The sequence below is a fragment of the Globicephala melas genome, chromosome 20, assembly GCF_963455315.2.
Source record: "Globicephala melas chromosome 20, mGloMel1.2, whole genome shotgun sequence".
In the NCBI taxonomy this organism is placed as follows: domain Eukaryota; kingdom Metazoa; phylum Chordata; class Mammalia; order Artiodactyla; family Delphinidae; genus Globicephala; species Globicephala melas.
The window spans coordinates 13570932-13592253 of NC_083333.1; the positions used below are offsets into that span (position 1 = coordinate 13570932).

At 54.3% G+C, this 21322-nt stretch overlaps 1 protein-coding gene across 7 annotated transcripts in view; it reads right to left on the reverse strand.

The window, feature by feature from the left end:
- The window catches only part of GAS7 (growth arrest specific 7), a 200447-nt gene that overhangs the window by 24689 nt on the left and 154436 nt on the right, over window positions 1–21322 (reverse strand). For all 7 annotated transcript variants that reach the window (XM_030861414.2, XM_060290881.1, XM_060290879.1 and 4 more), the window contains 3 exons: window positions 12852–12905; window positions 5979–6068; window positions 2007–2122 (listed from right to left, as the gene is read on the reverse strand). In XM_030861414.2, the coding sequence (XP_030717274.1) occupies window positions 2007–2122; window positions 5979–6068; window positions 12852–12905 (260 nt within the window). The remainder of the gene's footprint in view (window positions 1–2006; window positions 2123–5978; window positions 6069–12851; window positions 12906–21322) is intronic.

Sequence of the window (21322 nt, forward strand, 5' to 3'; positions counted from 1 at the left end):
CTTCCCCAGAGAGGGAAGTTGCCTTGGATTTCGCTTCCGGCAGGCAGGCCCTTGACACACTGTCAAGGCAGCTCTCCGGGGAGCGTTCAGTATTATCTGGCACAACCGTGTAAAATGTGTTGTCATGGTATTAGTCACTGCCTAAGTGGTCCCCCGAGGAGCTGCGCTTGTGACGACCAGAGCTGGCCAGAGGGCTGGGGCCTCAGAGAGGCCCCTGGCCCATCACTGGGCAAATGAATAAAACCCCAGAGCTGTGCCCAGGGCTGCAGCATTTGCTTCCAGGCTGATCAGGAGCTGAAGGGCGGCCTGACAGAGTCCCAGGGCAGTGTTCTGAGTCATGATCACTTCCTGCTTCGGTGCTGAGAGGCTCAGTCTCGCTCCTCCTCTCACTACCAGCTCCACCGTCTCCACATGCTCTCAAGCCTGCCTCCATCACTGCCTCTCCATCCACTCAGCCTTTAGTCCCTCCCCTCCCCAGGAGGACATGGACGGCCAGCCTCCAGCCAGGATTTCTCTGGAGAAAGCAGATCTCACCATGTCACGCTCTCAGCTTCAAACCTCCAAAGGCTCATCAATGCCCACCGCACGCACCGGGCACGAGGCCCGTCCCCTCCAGAGCCGGCATCACTCCCCTAAGCTGTGGCCACGTGGTTTACCGGATGTCTGCCATGCCCCCACCCCCACCCCACTCCCTAGCCCCGGCCCAGCTCTCACCTCTGCACCTCAGCTCCCACCCCTCCCGGCTCTGAAAGGTCCCCCTCTACAAGACCCCAGGTGGACTGAGAAAAGTCACAGGAGTCCACCTGTCCCAGGGAAGACCAGTGTTCTCATGTGGAAGGTTCCAGTTATTTGTTAACACGACCTCTTTACTAAAGTGTAAACCCTAAGCTAGGGTTTTCTAGCCGTTTTCCTCTTGGCCTGTTTCCTACCGTCGTTTTCTCACACCTGAGCTACAGAATCTCTCAATCTCCTACCGGTTTAATGGGTCATAAAATAAAGATCTGATTATACCAACAGAAAATGGGCCTCCTAAGGAAAACAGACACCTTCAAATGCCAGAGAACTGTTACTGGATTATTGCTGCTATAATTAAAAGAGAAACATTTAAAAAACATATTGCCATTTACTATCAATATTTCCAGTGTGCCTTGGAAACTCCAGACGGCACACATGTGGAACAGGGGGGTATGTGCACCTGTGTGAGTGTGCAGGTGTGTGGGTATGTGCTTTACAGGGTCTCAGAACTTGGAGAGACTGAGGAGGGGGGAGATGAAGAAGGAACTTCTCTCTCTGTAGCTCTCCCCACTTCCATTAGGCTGAATTTATTGTTTCATCTACGGGCAGGCAAACCACTATTATAATCCCTGCACTTACCGTAATGACCTTATCTGACTCTCCCAGTAGGCTGAGCTCCCTGAAAGCAGGAATGGGAGGGTGGGGGTTTCTGGATGCCCAGGCCTGGGACATGGCTTTGGCTCAAAGATGAATTGAAAAGGTAACAGTCTCCTTTTTTGTTACGTTAAGGAACGGCTCTTCAAATGAGGGTGGCGCATGCGTAGATAAGCAAAGGGGCCAAGCAGTCTGCGTGGGGAGACATTAGGGAGCAGTGGGGACTGTGGCAAACTGGAAACACACACTCCCTGTACAGGGGCGGCTGCTCTTCAGCTCCAGCCAATTGTTGCATGAGGGATGCAAAGCCATGGAGCCAGACTTTCTTCTTTCCCCAGAGATGCCAGATATGCAGACTTTAATGTAACATCCACCAATTTCTTTTGCTGTTGTTGGTTCATATCTTTAAAAACATCACACAGGCCAAAGCAACACATCTGCTGGCCAGACGTGTCCCAAGGGCCATAAGCCTGTGACTCCCGTCTTGCGCTCCCCTTAGCGCTAACCAAGCCCAGTGCTGGCGTGCAGTGCTCACCCTGGCTGCTCACTCCCTCGGGCTCAGGGACCGAGGTGGGTGCTGTCACCAGTCCCCGGAGCTGGGAGGGCCCAGGCCTCACCTTTCCCGGATGAACTCTGACATTTCCTTCTGCATCTGTTTGCCCTTCAGCTGTTTCTGAAGCAGCAGTTCAAACCCAGCCATGGTTCCGTTGCCTTGGGGGTCCTTCTTATCAGCCTAGGAAGGAAAGAGAAGCAGCAGCGTTTAGGTGACATCAGCGTCTGGAGCCAGAAGGAATGGAGCGCAGGGAAGACAGACCCCAGAAGGGACCCCGATGTGCCTGGTAACCCTGTCCTCAGCCCCAGAGGCAGGACAAGGGCAGGAGTATTGGCTGCCCCAGCTCGCGCCTCTCCTGGCGCTCCTGTCCCCACGTGCTCTCTGATGCTTAAGCCCTGATCGCTGCCGCCACCCCATGTGCGTGCCCCTCAACCCCACAACCTGGGAAAGAAGAGGAGGAAGGGTATGCGGCCAAGAGCACAGGCACCAGGCAGCTGCTGGGGCTGGCTAGACCCTCTGCGGAGTCTTGGCATCTTGATTAAGCTGGGAGACAGTGTGTAACCTCAGGCGCAGGTACCCCCAGCCCTGAGCCATGCCATCCTCTCTTGCACTGGCTGGGCAGTGGCATCCTCCAACGCACATGCATAAAAGATCGTAGTGACTTCTGGGGAGAAGCTGGATTGAAGGGCAGCCGCAGTGGGAAAGGGCCCGCTTCCAGGCTTGACATCCCAGCCGGGGAATCCCAAGCAAGTTCCCTCACTTTAAATCTGAGCTGCTCCTTCCGTGAAACTGGGGAAATAATGGCAACCACCTGACGCGGTCATGTCAGGACAAATGACACATGGAAACAGCTTCGCCTAGTGTTCGGCAAATACCAAGTCTTCGGTGGATGGTATTTAAATTAGTTACTTTAAAGAAACATCAGGACTCGGGGAAGATGGCCAAGTCATTGAAATGGGAATTTAGTACCCAATTCATTTTGCAAGCAAAGATTAACATTTCAAAATTAAATGCTTTTTGTTTTGTTTCGCCTGACCCTCCTCAAAGACGCCTGAATCTCTCTCTCCTGCTCTCCCCCGGCCCTCCCTGCCTCCCTGGTTCCCCGAGCATGGCCTTCCCTGCCAGACAGGCATCCAGCAACTGTTCCCACAGCTACGGCTGCAGATCAACCCTCAGAGCCTTCCTGGACCCTGGCGGGCGCCACTCCTAGAGCTATCCCCCCTCCAAGGCAGCCTTTCCCACCAGGGATCCAGAGTCAAATGCTTTGATACTTAAAGGGAGGAGTCGGAAACAGGTCAAAATAGGGCTTCCCTGGTGGCGCAGTGGTTAAGAATCCGCCTGCCAATGCAGGGGACACGGGTTCGAGCCCTGGTCCGGGAAGATCCCACATGCCGCGGAGCAACTAAGCCCGTGTGCCGCAACTACTGAGCCTGCGCTCTAGAGCCCGTGAGCCACAACTACTGAGCCCGCGTGCTACAACTACTGAAGCCCGTGTACCTAGAGCCCCCCGTGCTCCGCAACAAGGGAAGCCACCGCGATAAGAAGCCCGCGCACCGCAACGAAGACCCAATGCAGCCAAAAATAAATAAACTAAAAAAACAACAAAAGAACAACAACAACAAAATAGGTCCTTTGCCACCACAGAGAGGAGCATTAGTGAGAACCCTGTCCCAGGATCTGGAAAGACCTGGGCTCTCTCTCAGCTCAGCCACTGGGCACAGCGGTCAGGTCCTTCCAATTCTAGGCTGTGTCTCCCACCACTCACCCTAAAATAAGAATGGATTGCACCTCTAACATCCCGTTAGAACAGCTGTTTTACGAGAGGGGAAAGGAAAAGGGCTGGTGACGCCTGGAGAACGCCACTTACCTCCCCACTCCCTCCCAGTGCAGGATCCCTTCCTCAGCTGCCCTGACCCAGGGCCCTCTGAGCCACACTGTAATACCTCTCTTGACGGGGAGCTCATCACCACACGGGGCACACCATGTCACAAGGGGGCTGCTCTGGCCATTGAAAAGTGACTCCAAGTACATGTAAGACGTGTGCCCTCCACTGTATGAATGCTACCTCTTGACGAAAAAGCCAAAGAAAAATTATTTGAAGTACTGAGCCCCAATCTGCCTCCCCGAGAGGGAGTATGTGCTGAGTGATCTGCCCACACTGGGAAAACCAGCCCGAGGAAGTGGGCTTTAATAACCGTGTGAGCAGAAAAATTTCTGTGAGGGGGAAAAGGCCTTGATGGTCCGAGAGATAAAACCCTGGGGTAAGTATCAGAGTCCCAGGAGGGCTTGAATCAAGATGGGACCTGGGTGATGCTGACCGGCAGCAGGATGAGCCACTCCCCCGGCTCCCTACCATCCCCCACCATCCGCCACCCGCTGACCTCCGGCTCCCAGGGTGCCCATTCCCGGCGCTTGAGCTGGTCTCCCCCGCATGCTCTGTTTCCTGCTCCCCTCTTTATGGATGACGTCTCTCCTGCACCCACCCCCCTTAAGGATGATGTCTCCAACCTAGCTCTTCCCCTCCATCTCCACAGCTGCCACCATCTTTCCTGGCCTCCCACAGGGTCACGGGCACTTCTGCCTGTTTACAGCCCTCCTTGCATGACACAGGCACATCAGATCACATCCGACTCCTGCTTAAACCCTCCACCACCTTCCCGCTGCAAACAGAATAAAACCCAGCATCCTTATGGAGGCTGCGAGGTCTCGTACCCTCGGATTCCCCGCTCACTCTCACCCCTGGGCTCACCCCTGCCCCCGAGGTGTGTCTGCCGCCAAAGCCAGAGCCCTTTCTACAGTATTTGCTGCCTCTGCACATATCTCAGAAGATCTGGAAGAAACACAGCAACAGGAATCTTTGGCTACCTTCTGAAGGGCAAGAGATCTGGTAAAAAGACAAAAGCATTTTTGTCTAGTACTTGGTTAGCAAATCTAAAAAAGGGTAGGTAATCCATTCTGACTGGTGGTTAAAAAAAAAGTTTTGATTTTTTAAATTTCTCGTTCCTTGGGGCCTCTGCCAAAGTTTACTTTTTTTAGGTGTACAATTCACTGGTTTTTAATATATACACAGGTCGTACAACGATCACCACTGTCTGATTCCAGAACGGGGTGATTTCATTTTAAAAGCCATTGTGAATTTTAAAATGAAAATGTCCAGGAGTACTCCCAGAGTTTCTGAGTAGGACTCTGAATCTGTCAAAAGATATTTAATTTTGGAGAACTTCACACAAAATTTACCATCTTAACCATTTTTAAGTGCACAGTGCAGTGGCATTAAGGACATGTGCACTGTTGTGCAAACATCACCACCATCCCCCTCCAGAACTTTCTCATCTTGCAAAACTGAAACTCCGTACCCATGGAGCAATACGCAAAAGCCTGGAACCATAGAATTATTCGAACTGGAGTCCCCTACAGGTTGTGCCTAACCTCCTTGTGACTTTGATGGAAACAGGGAGGCTGTCCAGGGTCACCTACAAGAGTGACAGAGCAGGGGCTTCCCTGGTAGCGCAGTGGTTGAGAGTCTGCCTGCCGATGCAGGGGACACGGGTTCGTGCCCAGGTCCGGGAAGATCCCACATGCCACGGAGCGGCTGGGCCCGTGAGGCATGGCCGCTGAGCCTGCGCGTCCGGAGCCTGTGCTCCGCAACGGGAGAGGCCACAACAGTGAGAGGACCGTGTATCGCACAGGAAAAAAATAAAAAATAAAAAATAAAAAGAGTGACAGAGCAGGTCTGAAGCCCAGGTTGGAGCCGATTCTGGTCTCCTGCTACCACTGAGCGGCAAGGGGACCCTCCAGCTTACCTGCATTCTGCCTGGAGTTTCCATATTGCCCTGTGGACTTTCTGAGATTTATGGAATGATCGAGACTCCAAGTGGGACTTAAGTTTCCAGCCTCCAGTGCTCAATCGACTGCCAGCCCGTTGGGTTTCACCCGGAGAGGTCGCTCTGCTTTGAGCTCAAGCCACCGCCCCCCTCCCGGGTGTCCAGTCCTGGTCCCCAGGGCCGCAGTGCGGGGACGCCGAGGCACCACTTACCCAGAAATAGTCACAGTAGCTCCATTCGGTTGGTTTGAGCAGCTGCTGCTCCGGCATCGTGTCTGGGTGAGGAAATGTCACGCAGTTTATCTGGAGGACACAGAACAGGAAAGAACACGGCTTGGCTGGAGGGTTGGGAGAAGCTGGAGGGGCTTGGGTCCTAGGACACGGCACTGAAGAGGTCCCCCTACAGGGCTAGCTTGACAGAGAACATGCACTGGCGTCCTGGGATGCTCTGGCAGTCGGCCTTTCAAATGAGGGGAAACCGGCACTCACCCCCACCCCAGCGGGGCTGAAATCAGTCCAAACTGTCTGGAGAGCAGTGCAACAGAAGTTAGCAACACTGCAAATGTCCACAGCCTTCCACCCAGAGGCTGCACTTGTAAGATTCTGTCCTACAGATACCTACACACGGGTGCAGTGACATACGCACACGGTTTTCACCACGGCTCGGTTTGCAGTAGCAAGAGGCTGGAACCCAACTCCACGGTCTGTCAGCAGGGGAATGGTTAAAAAGTATGAGACAGTCGTGTATGGGCATCATATCCATGGTGAAAGACATGGCAAGAACATTCTTCTGTACTGATAAGGAAGGTGTGGCAGGATACAGTGTTAAGTGGGTGGGTGGCGGGAGAAAAGGTAGACTAGTATTTACTGTTTGCTATCTTAGTGTAAAAAATTTTTTTAAATTTAAAAAAAAAAAAAGGAGGGGACTCCCCTGGTGGTGCAGTGGTTAAGAATCCACCTGCCAATGCAGGGGACACGAGTTTGAGCCCTGGTCCGGGAAGATCCCACATGCCTCGGAGCAACGAAGCCCCTGCGCCACAACTACTGAGCCTGCGCTCTAGAGTCGGCGAGCCACAACCACTGAAGCCCGCGCGCCTAGAGCCCGTGCTCCGCAACAAGAGAGGCCACCGTAATGAGAAGCCTGTGCACCGCAATGAAGAGTAGCCCCCGCTCGACACAACCAGAGAAAGCCCGCGCTCAGCAACGAAGACCCAACGCAGCCAAAAAAAAAAAAAAAAAAAGTTTAAAAAAATAAATAAAATTTAAGAAAAGAGGAGGAAGGAATAGACACCCGTCTGGTATGTTTCTGGAAACTGATAACATCATTCGCTTCCAGGGAAAGGAATGAAGTGGCTGAGCATCCTGGGTGAGAAGTTACCTTGTGAATTTTACCCCATGACGTATATTCTATGAACAGAGTTTAAGTGATAATCCAGGGTGCGTGCCTGGGGAGGGCTGGCCCTGGCCCGGGACAGAGCAGCACACAGATCCCTGGGCTCTGCCTCAGACTTTTCTGCCTGAGCACGATCGCGGTGCCCCTGGCTTTCCCTGCTCGGCAGAAGTGGCCTCGCCGCTGACCCCGCTGGTGTCGCTTCAAGCCCCAGATCCGCTCCTAGAGAGTCCGCTCATTTGTTCTGGGAGCCGCAAGGCCTCAGGAAGGCAAGGCCGGAGCCCTGGCAGTCTTTAACCCTCGTCACAGCCCCAGCATCTGCCTTAAGTGGGAGCCATCAGACGTTCATGGCGAGAACAGTGCAGAAAACCCCTGAGGTTCTGAATCTAAGTCACAGACTCCAGGGCCAGGCAGCCATGCAGAGAAGTGAGGGACCCGCACATCATGGAAACTGAAGCTTGGGCTGGTGGGGGGACCAGCCTCCACTTCGGGAAGCGGGGTGGTGTCTGCGAACGTCTGACTAGGGGGCAGATTCCTCTCAGCTCCCGCCAACTGATGCCAAGCCAGAATGAGGAGTCCAGGGTTGTCAGCTTATGTGATGACACGAGAGCAGCAGATCAGGATTTGTACGTGAAGTGTCTCAACGCTTAAATGTTAGCAGCTCATTCATGGTTATTAACAACAACAACAACGATGACACCTTGTAAGCCAAAGCAGCCCTCTGCTAGCGGAGTCAGGCCCGTGGGCCCCCAGCCATGGCCTCTGGTTCAGGTGCTTGGGGGCGGCTAGAAGTAAATCCAGGCCCCGCCGGCTCCCGGGGGCACAGGCCTCGCTTGCACTCCTGGGGGGAGAACACAGGAGAGATCCCAGCCAAGGGAAGGGCCCCCTCCTCCCAGATACTGGCATCTGGCCGCCGTAAGGGCGGGGATTCCCGCTCTGGAGGGAAGCATGACGACACAGGAGGAAGGATCAGGGCCAGGAATGACCCCGAGAGCCCTGGAGACAGGGAGCATGGAATTCCACCAAGGTCAAGGTAGAGGCCCACGGAACCCCTGGGATGAGATGTTTTCTCCCAGTGCCCCAGCCCCCAGCCACCCGAGGTATCACTGGCCTGCAGGAGTCTGCTTGGGGGTGGCCAGCCTCTCAATGCCTAGCTCAGGCAATGGTCTCCCCAAACCCTCTTTTTGGGCTGACACCCCCAAGTCTGTCCAGAGATGAGCCTCCTTCTGGAAACCAGGGCTGGATTCCACAGTTTCACATACTCCTTATTTCCCGTTCCAGCTATTCTTGCCTCAACAAACAATGATGACCACAGCCTATCTTTATTTGGTTTAATAATGTAATCCATGAAAACGTCAAGCAAATTTAATGATAAATTAACTATGACATTACACTGGGCATTAAGCATCGTGGAGGCAGGTACTCAGAAGTGGATACAAAGGTCTTCTAGAGTGCCTTGTCTGGGGTCTAGGAGACAGGGGAGGGGCGTACCACGAGTGGCCCCTTAACAACCACTGAAGGTGAAAGCTAGCGGGGCTGGGGGGAGAGAGGTTGGGGGAGGACAAGGCTTCATCCCTCTCGGGGCTCCTGCCACTCTCTGAGGACACCAGCCCTTGGATGGACTGGCCAGTGGCCCCAGGGTGCCCGTCTCCATCCCTGTCAACTCTGGTTTTGGGATTTCGCAGCCCTGGCAATCCCACAGGAATTTCCCTGAATCCTGGCAGAGCCCTGCACCCCCCTGGTGGGCATCTCGAGAACTACACCTCACCGGCCCCATCGTGGGAGGCATCCTGGGAGAATTTCTGCAAAAGCTTTGCGTACATCCTCACTTCATCCTTCCGGCAGCCCCACAAGCTGGGTCACACTGGTCTCATTTGATTAGCTGAGGATCACAGAAGTATTTGCCTCTAGTCTGGGCTGACGGCTCGAGCCCTCACCCACGATGTTGTGCCATGGAACATGTGCTCGGTCCATGCAAACGTTTGTTGAACGGCTACTTGGTGCCACGCGGTAGGCTAGACCTTCCCAGCACTTTGCACAGGTGCATTTGTATTTCTCGTGACTGCTTATTCAGCATCTCTCTTCCTTCGCCAGACAGTCTGTCCCAGGAGGGGAGGAAGCCCACCTCCTCCCCGCTGTGTCCCTAGTACCTGGCCCAGCACAGCCATGTGATGGGAGCTGGAAATGTTTCTTGGTACAGTGAACGGAGGCTAGAGGTAGAAGGTGTAGTCTCTGCCCTCGACGGTTTTACAGCCCGATGAAGAAGGCAGACAAGTAAATATGTAATTGCAATTCTCTGTGTATAATGGTGGAGCCAGGGTCAGAAGCCAGCAATCTACGTCACACTCAATCTATGTCATGCTACCTTCTAACACACTTAGGCGTAGCCATGCCATGTCCCCACCCGAGGCAGGGGCTCAGGTAGGAAGGGGTGCTGGACAGGAAGCAGGAGACGGGGGAATGCCCCCACTATGTACTGTTTGGGGGAAGTTCCAGGAGCCCCTCCCACTCTCGCTCCCAAGCTCACCATCCTCAAGCAACAGCGTCTTCGCTCTGGCACCAACTCTGCTCTCTCCAGCCCTCAGTAAATGGAGTAACACCCGCTCTGCCCCTGACGGCCAGGGGGCCCCCTGAGCAGCAGAGGTTCTGCCAGGGCCGGCCTGCATGGGGGCAGGCAGAACCACAAGAGCTGCCCTCAGAAACTCTCTTGCGGGGGCTACAGCCACCACTCAGGCGCCTGGCCATGGCACAAGAGCCGCTGAACACAAGTGCGACCCACCCAAGGGGGCTGGCGTGGGGAGGCCCGGCGCAAGCCCCGGCCCCAGCACAGCACGGAGGCCTCCCTGGAGGCAGAGGCCGCAGCTATGTGCCCTCCTCTCTGACAGCCGCCTGCAACATAGAAGAGAAGGTGGTTTCACAACCAAGCGGGCCCTGAATTTCCTCCTGGTGGGAGAGGCTACTCTGGGAGGGGGTGAGAGAGGCAAAAGCCAGAGCTGGGACCCGTGGAAGCAGAAGAAAAATGCCCTCAAGCACTCACACCGTCCCCGAGCTCCCACCCGCGGCCCCCAGACGGGCCATGCCGGCAAGCTCAGACTGAAGATTAGAGCAGTCCCCAGACTCTTCCTTCTAGGACAGGAGTGTGACTAGGTGGCTCTGCTGTCACCTTTTCTGGAATCCTCCAGATTCTGACGCATCATATTGGTGCCGAGGCTGTGAACTGCCATTAGCGCCCGTCACTTCCAATCAAGCAAGCAGCCCACTCACTGCCAGCCCTGCCCGGGGCCCCGCGGCTGACGAGCAGCCCACGTGTCGGCCTCTTCAAAACGTGTTCCAGGCCCGGGTCGGGGAGCCGGAGCGTCGGAACCAAGCTCGGTCCTTGCTTCTCGGCCACACTGTGAGCCAGACTCGGACGCCGCCTGCAAATCTCTGCTGCCCAGGTGAGACCAGGTAAGAGGATGCTCACCGCATCCCCGCACACCGGGGCGAGGGAAGCTTGGGCCCCAGCCTCCCCCACCGTTCCCCCCAGCATCTCCTCCCAGGGAAGCCACGAGCTCTGCAGGATCAGGACTCAGGGAGGGGCCGCAGTGGGAGAGTGACTGCTCCGTGGAAGGGCAAGAGCCACGGTACAGAGCTCTGCAGCCCCACTGGTCGGCCGGCCGGCAAGGATGCCCATCTCCAGCCTGGAGAGGAGAAGGGCCGCATGGGCTGGCAGTCAGCAGACCTGGGTTCAAGTCCGGGGCTCTGGTCCTCACTCACTCTGTGCCCCTTCTCAGTTTTCCCAGCAAAAAGTCCCCAAGGCTTGAGTGCTTATTTAAAACCTCCGGGGTGTGGGGGTGTTGGTTATAACGCAAACTTTCCAGCCTCGCCCCAGAGTGACCAACAGAGGAATCTGCATTTTAACAAGTATCCCCAAGGCTTCAGATGAGAAGCACTGCTGTAGGGCAGCGGGAAGGAGGAGGGAAGGCAGTGAAGCAGGGATGGAGGAGGTGTGTTGCCAGGAGACCCAGGGCCACGCCCACGCTGACAAAGCCCCAGGCTCCAGCCGAAAGGTAGACCAGAGCGGTGACCCGGGCCGCACCTCGGTGACCCGGGCCGCACCTCGTGAGCTGGGCTCCATCACCCATGGGAGGCATAACACTCAGCTTTTCACTTTTCATTTCTCTTATTCACGTTCCTTCTACAATGCAGTTTCTTCTCCCTCTTTCTCCATCTTTCAGGGAACTTTGGGAGCTCCTGCTTTGCCCCAGTACTCTGGGGCTTTCTGTGAACGTGAGGACTGTGTTCTCAGGACGTCTGCCCCGGGGACCTGTCCACGCCCTCCCCATCAGCTCCAGTAACAAGGAAGCTGCTGCTGGCCCAGGGTTGAGCCGCCTGGTCCCATCCTCAGGGGGGCAACTTGCACCTGGGGCATTGCTGGTGGGTAAGAGCACAGGTCTCAAGTCCTGATGCTTCCCAGCTGTGTGACCTTGGGCGAGGCCCTGCTCTGTGCCAGGTCCTGCCCTGTGCCTCAGTTTCCTCATCTATAAACACGGTGATGAGGAGACTAGTGTGAACTGAGCACCTACTGTGTGCCAGGCTGTTCTACGTGCTTTCCACACCATCCCTAGGGCACACATGCCCATCGTCTCCCCATTGTACAGATGTGGACACTGAGACCCAGAGAGGCCGGGTCGCTGCCCAGCTGGTGGGTGCTGTGCTGACCCCCTTGGCTTAAGAGCCCGAGTTCCCAGTCCCCACACTACCCTGGTCCAACCACCTGCCCTCCCCGCAGTGAACGGAGAATGAAATGGGTGCTCAGAACCCTCCTGGTGCCTAATAAATGGACACACAGGGGCAGCAATTATGACTGTTGCCATTGTTTGCCTGCCGCTTTTTCCTCCCCAAATCCGTCAAAGCAGGATCTGCAGCCTGCATGAGCCGGGGCAGGGGACCCCGTCTTGCTTCCATCTCCGAGAACTGTGTGACAGAGCCTGAAGGAGCCTATCTGCGGCCCCAGAGCTGCTGCACTTGGGTCGAAACCGCACACCTAGGACCACACGTCTCCCAGCTCCAAGTTCTTAGCTGAGCAGATGGGCGAGTTGTTTCTCTACTTGGAGGGGGAGGGACATCCAGCGCCCGCCTTCCCCGAGCACAGGGCTGATGTGGAGCCGGAGGCAGGGTGGCGTGGGGACTCGGCGGGCTTTTGGAAGAGCCCTGGGAGGCTGTCTGGCCGCTCTGGGCACAGGCTGCCTGCTTCCCCATCAGCAACTCCCAGGAACTCTATTCTTAGGGCGCTTTCTCTTCCTTTTAACTTTGATGTCTTCCAGAAGTTACCCTGCACAAAAGCCACCCTGCCGTGGCTGTAATTTACACGTCATGTCACTTGCGAGGAGCACAGCCCACCCCCTCCAACCCACTCCTGCACACGTACCTTCCCCTGCCTGCCCTGCAAAAATGGCTTCTGCACCATTCCAACCACAATCCTTCCACTTGTTTGCCCCAAGAGAAAAAGTGAAATAAGAAATCAACAGAAGAAGGGCCGGGGGGAGGCAAGGGGGGAACCCTCGGCAACATCCAAGCTTTGGAACTTCCCAGGTACCAGGCTGGGCATCGCCTCAATTCAGCGGTCCGCATTGCCATGGCAACAGCCGAGGCATGGACCAGAGACAGCCCCAGCTTGCCACCCAACATGCGCGCGCTCCGCGGGAGCCGCTTACCGTGATGGTGTTTTCCTTGCTCTGCTTTTTGCCTGGTGACGAGGATCCCAGGTTCTGGGGAGAGACACAAGAAATATCGTCAAAGCTGTCCTCCATATCGGACATCCTCTTTCATTCGGGTTCCCTGAAGGTGGAGGGACTGGTTAAAAGCCTCGGGCTGGGGAAGTTTGGGGATGCTCCGGCTGCCGTTAACCCCCAAGTCACCATATTCTGGGAGAGGGCAGGCAGGAGCCTCCCGCGCCCCGGCTTGAAAACCAATTGGAGGAAGCCTCCAGCACAGGCTCTGAGAAAACTGCTCCAAAGCAGGTCTGCCTCCTCTTCTCCCCGTCGGTGGCTGGGGGAGCTAACCCCTCAGCGGCCCTCTGCTGGTAAGTGGTTCTGCACGCTGCTGGCTGCCTTAACCGGCAGAATCCACCCGGGGAGCAGAGAGTTAAGGCCACCACCTCCTTGCACTGAGGATTCAGAACATGACATCTTATTCCAAATCCCCCGGGGCCGACATCACACCCCAGATACGTGCAATGTGGCCCGGGGTGCTCAGCCACATCCGTGACATGTCACCTTCCCAACCCAGAGAGCAGGGGGGCTCTGTTTCGGCTTCCATTCGGACTTTGGGGGTCTTCCCTTTGCCAGCAAGAAAACCACTGTCCCAAGGACCACCAAGCCCACAGGACCTCAGCAGCTTGCCCCAGACCTAGGATGGTCCTGGAATGGAAAGTAAGGATTGCCAGATGAAAACACCACATGGGTCCTAAGGGCCTATGACCCTAAAGGGGAGGGTCAATTCTGGGTCTTTGTTGTGCCATCAGCAGTTACGTCAGGGACTCTATAGGGTCCCTGAGCAGGACATGGGATGCCCACTCCTGTCCTGAGCCACATGTCGAGCTGGGAAGCAGGCTCGCCCCTAAGGCACTGCAGTGGCATCGCATGTGTGTCCTGGGACTCGTGGCCTTATTCTGTCTCTAGTGGGAGGGAAGAAAGTGGCTGCTAGGACTTTACAGAGAAAGGCCCAGAAGAAGCACGAAGAGCCTTCTCCAGCAAGCCTCAGGGAACCAGCAGTCCCCATCCCCAGGCCAGCACAGCTCTGGACCACCCAGCAGGATGAGCGTTTTGGGGGTGGGGTGTGTTCAGCCCCTGCCTCAGGAACCCAACTGCTCATCAGACAAAATAAGAAGCTTGATGAGTTCCTGCCCATGGTCCCCTCGTTCCCTGCCTCCCCCCCACAAAACCCCCCCTCAGTCCCTCGTTCCCAACGAGACCTACTTTGGCAGGTAAGTAAAGTAGGCTAATGAAAACTGACATCCCCGGACTGTTCAGCTAAAAGGGACCTTTACGTGTCATCGTTTCACAGACAAGAAGATGAACTCGCCAGCCTTGACATCCTGCCAAGTTAACTTGAGCCTGTTTCACCATCTGTCACCAACGGTCCTCAGGCTCTGGAGTGCATCAGAATTAGCTCTCCCCCATCGGGTCCCCCCACCCACCTCCCAGAACGGCTGATCCGGCAGGTCTCCGGGGGCCAGGGTCTTTAAGGCAGAGTCTGGGGGCCTTCATGGAGGATGTCTGTTCTGTCGTTGCATTGAGGCCCCCCTAACTACAGCACTTCTGTTAGCAGACCCAACAGGTTCTGGGGCAACATCATGCTTGTGACCAACTATAGCTTCCTTAGATGTGTTAAATGCATCAACTCATCCAGCCTGCCCACCCTGGACCCTCCCCAACTATCGATTCTGCGCAGGGCACTTGCCAAGATGGGGCTTTCTTCGAGGAAGGCAGACTGAGGCGGCACGGCAGGGGCCCAGGTACCAGTCTCCAAGGAGAACAGACAGGTGCTGGGCTCTTCCTACAGGTTCGTCCATGCAAATACACACCCGGGATGGGCAAGGAGAACCTTTGGGATGGATTCACTTTTTGTTTGTTTGTTTTTGCGGTACGCGGGCCTCTCACTGTTGTGGCCTCTCCCGTTGCGGAGCACAGGCTACAGATGCGCAGGCTCAGAGGCCATGGCTCACGGGCCCAGCCGCTCCGCGGCATGTGGGATCTTCCCGGACCGGGGCACGAACCCGTGTCCCCTGCATCAGCAGGCGGACTCTCAACCACTGCGCCACCAGGGAAGCCCTCGTTTTTCTTTTTTCTTTTTTTTTTGGCCGCGTAGCATGTAGGATCTTAGTTACCAACCAGGGATCAAACCCATGCCCCCTGCATTGGAAGCGCAGAGTCTTAACCACTGGACAGCTAGGGACGTCCCTGGGGTGGATTCTGCAGTTTGCAGGGGTCTCCCTACCACAGACACACATCATCACCACCAGGACCACCACAGTGCTCCCATTACACCCCCCAGGAAGTGCAACCAGGACCACCACAGTGCTCCCATTACACCCCCCAGGAAGTGCAACCAGTGCTCTGGCAGCCTTGGCAATAGCCTTCCAGGGAGGAGGGGGTGAACTCCGGGGGAAGGATACACTGGGAGAGCTCCTGCCCTGAGTGCTGCCTTGTGAGGCAGCCGTGAGGCAGGCATTTAACACACGTCATCTCACTGAGTCCCCACAACCCCACCAGGTTACTGGCATCGTCTTCATTTTACAGATGAGGAAGCTGAGGCTTGCAGACACTAAGGTGTCCAGGGTCACAAGGCAAGTAAACAGAGGAAACTGATCCCCAAACCTGCATGACTCTTTTCTCTGTCTCCCGCTATCTCTCCACTTGGAGACCTGGGACAATCTCTTGTTTTTCCAGGTATCTCTGCAGGGGCCAGAAAACATCTCCGTCATCCACAAACACTGATTTGGGGGCCACTGTGTCCAAGGCTGTCTGGAATGAGGCTGGACACAGAGGTCACCCTCCTCCCTATAATCTGGGTCAAGACAGGAGTGCAAGTAACAGCATGTGGGGGTGGGGGTGATGTTCTGAGTGTGGGTGCCAGTCTCTACTCTCCTAGTTGTGCAGTTTCAGCCAGAGCTGCACACGGGGGTCAGAGGCTCCTCCCAGGTGCTCTCACGCTCTGTTTGCTGCTGAAGACCTGTGTCCATTATTTGAACGTCATATACATAAACATTATCATATATATATACACACACACACATCACTCACACACTCACACACACACACATTCCGTAGCACTCCACTGAAAGGTCCCAGAAGGAACAACACCTCAGTCACAGTGACAACACCTACTAGGTAGAAGTGGTTTCTAATATGATTTCCCACTAAAAGGGCCCCAGGCTCCTTGGAGAATTGGCTAATTCCAAATGCCAGGTGGACCTGGAACATCTGTGCCAGGAGGTAAGAAAGTGCTTAACAAATGATGTGACATAACAAAAGGACACAGACGCCAACTCAAAGAGGCTCCCACAAGCCAATCTGGGAAAACCACCACTGGCAAACCCCAATGTCAAAGACTCAGGCCCAATCATCAGGGATGCTCAAAGCTCTGCGCGCAAAGGCTGTTGGGAAACAATGTGCACATGGCCCGACCCTATTCACCCCACAGATCTAATATATACATATTGGATGATATTAATGAACTAACGTTTTCTTAAGTGTACTGATGGTATTATGTTATGTCTTCGCCCTTAGACATACATTCTGAAATACTTACAGTTAAAACAATATGTGAGGAATTTGCTTTAAAAGAATCCAGTGGGAAGTTAGGGAGAGGTGATGGGAGTTTATTTAAAAAAAATTTTTTTTTTAATATATAACCCATTCATTTTATTTATTTTATTTTACTGAATTTTTTCAATTTTTGGCTGCACTGGGCCTTAGTTGCAGCACGTGGGCTTCTCTCTAGTTGTGGCATGCAGGTTTTCCCTCTAGTTGTGGCGTGTGGGCTCCGGGGCACGTGAGCTCAGTAGTTGCGGCGCACAGGATTAGCTGCCCCGCGGCATGTGGGATCTCAGTTCCCCGACCAGGGAGCGAACCCGCGTCCCCTGCCTTGGAAGGTGGATTCTTTACCACTGGACCACCAGGGAAGTCCTGTGATGGGAGTTTAAATGAAACAAGATTGGCTGAATAATTGAAGTTAAATGATTGGTCCATGGTCCTTTATTAAAATAGTCCTTCTACTCTTATAAATGTTTACGTGTGTCCATAACAGAAGTTTTTTTTTTTTTAATTTCCTTTTCCTATGATTCTAGAAGGTTTTTCTCCTCTTTTTAAAAACCCCTCCCCAGCCTGGTTTCCTGGCCTCGCCTGGGCTGCTCTGCTGTCACTGTGAGGACCCACTGAGGGTGGTGACAGACGAGGCAGTGCCTGGGAGAAGGCAGTGTGTCATTCCCAGCCAATTCAGCGAGCCCCTGGACTCTGCAATGTCTTCCTGACCCTGTCTCCTTACCCTGTGAAGAGTCTGGGTCCCACACCCTCAGAAAGTGGGACATAGTATGAAACCTCTCAGTGGCTCCCAGCACTGTTAGGACAAAACCCAAGGTCCTCACAACAGCCTTGAGGACTCCTCCAGCCTCTTCTTGTGCCCTCCCCACACCTGCTAACATAGTAAACCACAGCCCCACTCGGACTCCATGGCTTCTTTGAAATTCTGCCTCTAGGCATCCACATATGCTGTTCCCTCCACCTGGAATGCTGTTCCCCTACCACTACCTCTTCACCAAGCTAAACCCTTGCTCATCTTTCCAGTCTCAGCTTTTCTTTTTTTTTGCGGTATGCAGGCCTCTCACTGTTGTGGCCTCTCCCGTTGCGGAGCACAGGCTCTGGATGCGCAGGCTCAGCAGCCATGGCTCACGGGCGCAGCTGCTCCGCGGCATGTGGGATCTTCCCAGACCGGGGCACGAACCCGTGTCCCCTGCATCGGCAGGTGGACTCTTAACCACTGCGCCACCAGGGAAGCCCGAGTCTTAGCTTTTCTTAAAAAGGCCATCTCAATGTTTCCACCACCACCTGGTCATGTCCTCAGAGCACACGTTCCCTCCAGCCCCTATCATTGCCAAAATGAAATAAACGTTTATCTCTTTCTCCAGTCCCAGCTATTAACTCCATCAAGACAACGGCTACCCGTGCACCACAACTACTGAGCCCGCGTGCTGCAACTACTGAAGCCCGCATGCCTAGAGCCCGTGCTCCGCAACAAGAGAAGCCACCGCCATGAGAAGCCCTTACACTGCAACAAAGAGTAGCACCCGACTCGCCACAACTAGAGATAGCCCGCGCACAGCAACGAAGACCCAATGCAGCCAAAAATTAATTAATTAATTTTTATAAAAGACAAGGGCTACATCTGTCCATGACTCAGTGCCTCGCAAATAAACAGATGCTCGATAGAACATGTGCTATTTACCAAGTAGGGGAGGGGGCGCCCAATTAAGTAAATGAGCTCTCAGAATCTCACCGCCAACGGGTTCCTTAAGTTTCCAAGCTCGCAGTCCCATTCCCTTTCCTCTCCCCTGTGTCTAAAGATAGCCTTCCTGGGGGGCAGTTCATGGGAATCTACAACAGTTGAAAGGTGGGTCACTAAACGGCCTGGGCTCTGGTGGGCAGGTTCCTTGCCCTCCCAGTACCTGCACAGGGAGCAGAGGGGGCTCACACCACCCTAGCCCCGGGCGGGCGGGCGGGCAGGGGACAGGCTCAGATGTGCTTCTGCCACGGCCAGCAAGACTATCCTCAGCCTGTGATCCCCCAACCTCCGATCAGGCGGGCCCCGTGCATCCAGCCCCCAGGCAGCCCGCCCCAGAGCTGCAGGCTTGCAAACCTCCACTGAGTGGCACCAGATCACTATCACCTGCGCCTGGCCCTCCGGGTCTCCCAGAACTGGGTGGGCACCACCCCTGGGGTGCCGGGCACCCAGCCATCAGTCCCACCCACGACGGTACAGACACTCCCGGTTTCCATGAAGATTAGATAATCTTCCTACCTGCCCAACATTCTAATTTTCCTGATCAGCTTGCTGGAGGAGGGGGCAGGTAGCAGAAAACGAACACAACAGGGGTGTGACAAGCTACCTGATCCACCCCCAACCCTGCCTCTCAAATGGCCATGTGTTTGTTCATCCGTTCATTCCTTCATTCACTCTTCCTTTCTTTCAATCTTATTAGGTGAGAATTGTCACTAATTAGAGTTGACAGCCTGGGATGGGGTAGTAAATACTATGCAGGCTGAAGTGTGCTATATCTACTCTGGGGACCATCTGTCAGTAGTGCTCTCTGGAAATATCAACCCTTCTTAACCCATTTCTACGACTGGCCTCTGGCGCCTTTTAGGACAGCCAGCTCTGTAGGTTCGCAAACGCTTTCACAGCTGGGGAACTAGTGAACGAATGCATATCTGCTCTCTCCATGCACCGCACTGTGTATTCTCGTGACTTTGATGATACCTCCCCCCTCGCGATGTCATCATCCAAAAACAGTGCACTGGACTCCACCTGTCCTGAAGCAGTGCCCAGGCCTGGCCTGGGTCTCCAGAGCTGACCTTCCCTGCATCCCCAGTACCTCGCCTCGAACTCCTTGTTTTATAACGCCTTCTATGACAGTAAAATGTGTTCATTTTAGGAAATTTTAGAGTGGGATAGGGAGGGTGGGAGGGAGGGAGACGCAAGAGGGAAGAGAGATGGGAACATATGTATATGTATAACTGATTCACTTTGTTATAAAGCAGAAACTAACACAGCATTGTAAAGCAATTATACCCCAATAAAGATGTTAAAAAATAAATAAACCAATAAATTTTAAAAAGGCAAAAAAAAAAAAACACCCAAAAGTCTAAAGAGAATAAAAATCACCTTAGACCAATCATCTTTTCAACCTGGGTAATGCTTTGTGGTGGAGGCTGTCGTGTGCCTTGTGGGATGCTTAATGACATCCCCGGCCCCTACTGACTAGATACCACCAGTAGGACCCCCTGCCCAGCTGTGACAACCAAAATATCTCCAAACACTGCCAGACGTCCCCTGGTTGAGAACCGGACAGCAACGCCACCAATGTTCGGGTTTATTTTTTCTTCACATGTGGGTAGGTTTCCTCCCCCCAAATAAGACTGACCATACATGCAGTTTTGTTCTGCTTTTCTCACTCAATATCATGTCTCAGCATTTTCCGGAATCACGACATTTTCTTCGGAAGAAGGAGTCTTCGCGGCTGCGGGGTCTCGCTGGCCAGACGGCGTTCAGTGCCATCAGCCGTTTTACCCATCCCCTGTCGTTGGATAATCAGGTTGGGTCCAAGGGGGCAGGGCTGTAAATAATGCTTGAGTGAACAGCCTCACACACAGATCAGAATCCCTGAATGTATCCCAAGAACAGATGCACGAAAGGAAATTCATGGGCCAAAGGCTTACGGTGGCGCACTGTCCAGCTGGCTTCCCAGGAGGTTCTATGTATCGGGATACATTTTGTTTTAGATGGTTAAGAAACATCTCCACAGTATTTCGGGATGGGGGAGCCATGTTCCATTAGGGAACGAGAGAAGAATGATGGGGGGTGGGTGCGGGGAGGAAGGGGTTGTTTCCAGTATTCTTGCCCAGGGTAGACCAGCTTTTCTAGTTGCCGGGAGACCACAGCAGAGCTTGGGCTGACGTCTTAAGAAAACACTCCATAGTCAGGTGGCAAATAAGCTTCATTTCAAACGGACTGAAAGAGGCTGTTCTGCAGGAAACACACGGAGCCAGGGCTGTGACGTGTGCCATGAGCAGGGGGTAAAGGGGACACACGCGTGCTGGCACGACTAACCGTGCCCGGATCCTCGCCTGTCCTGCCACGGTCCACGCCCCCCCACACCAGCATCAGCATTACCCAGGGGGCTCATTAGAAACAGGGAACCTCCGGCCCCTCCCCAGACCTCCTGAATCAGAATCTGCATTCTAACACGAGGCCCGGGAGATTCGTCAACCCATCAACATGGAAGGAGCCTTGGCCCACCTAGACGTCCCAATTCTCTTCCAGAGTTCGACCTGAACTGACCTGTGCCCAATGCCCAGCCTCCTGAGACAAGAACATAACTAGGTTTCTGAGGTTTAACCTTCTTGCCTGCATTAAAGCTAAGTGTCACACTGAAGCCGCCTGCTGTCACAGACCACAAGGTCTCTCTTTCAGTGACTGGCACAGAGAACCCACTGTTGTTGACAACAAGCAACTATTGTTATCACACCATCATCATCACCACCACCACCACCATCACCGCCACCACCATCCTTGGGGCCTGGCATTTTCACTCCTGGAAAGGGCTGGTTTGGAGGCTTCTGCTCAGGGACATCTTCTGGATAATTCATGGATAGACCACATAAGACCAGTCCTCAGTTCCTCAGACACAGCTTAAGGACACCGGAAGAACTCGGCATCAAGTCCAGTCTGACCACCTGGTAATCGTGTCAACCCTCATGAGTCGCTTAACCAGTCTGAGACTCCGTGACCTCATCTGTAACACGGGAATCGTACTGACACCTCCCTCCTGCGTTTGCACAAGTGTCAGCTGAGATGACAAATGAGAACGCAGTTTGGGAATCTTAAAACACCCTCCTCCTGGTGGGAG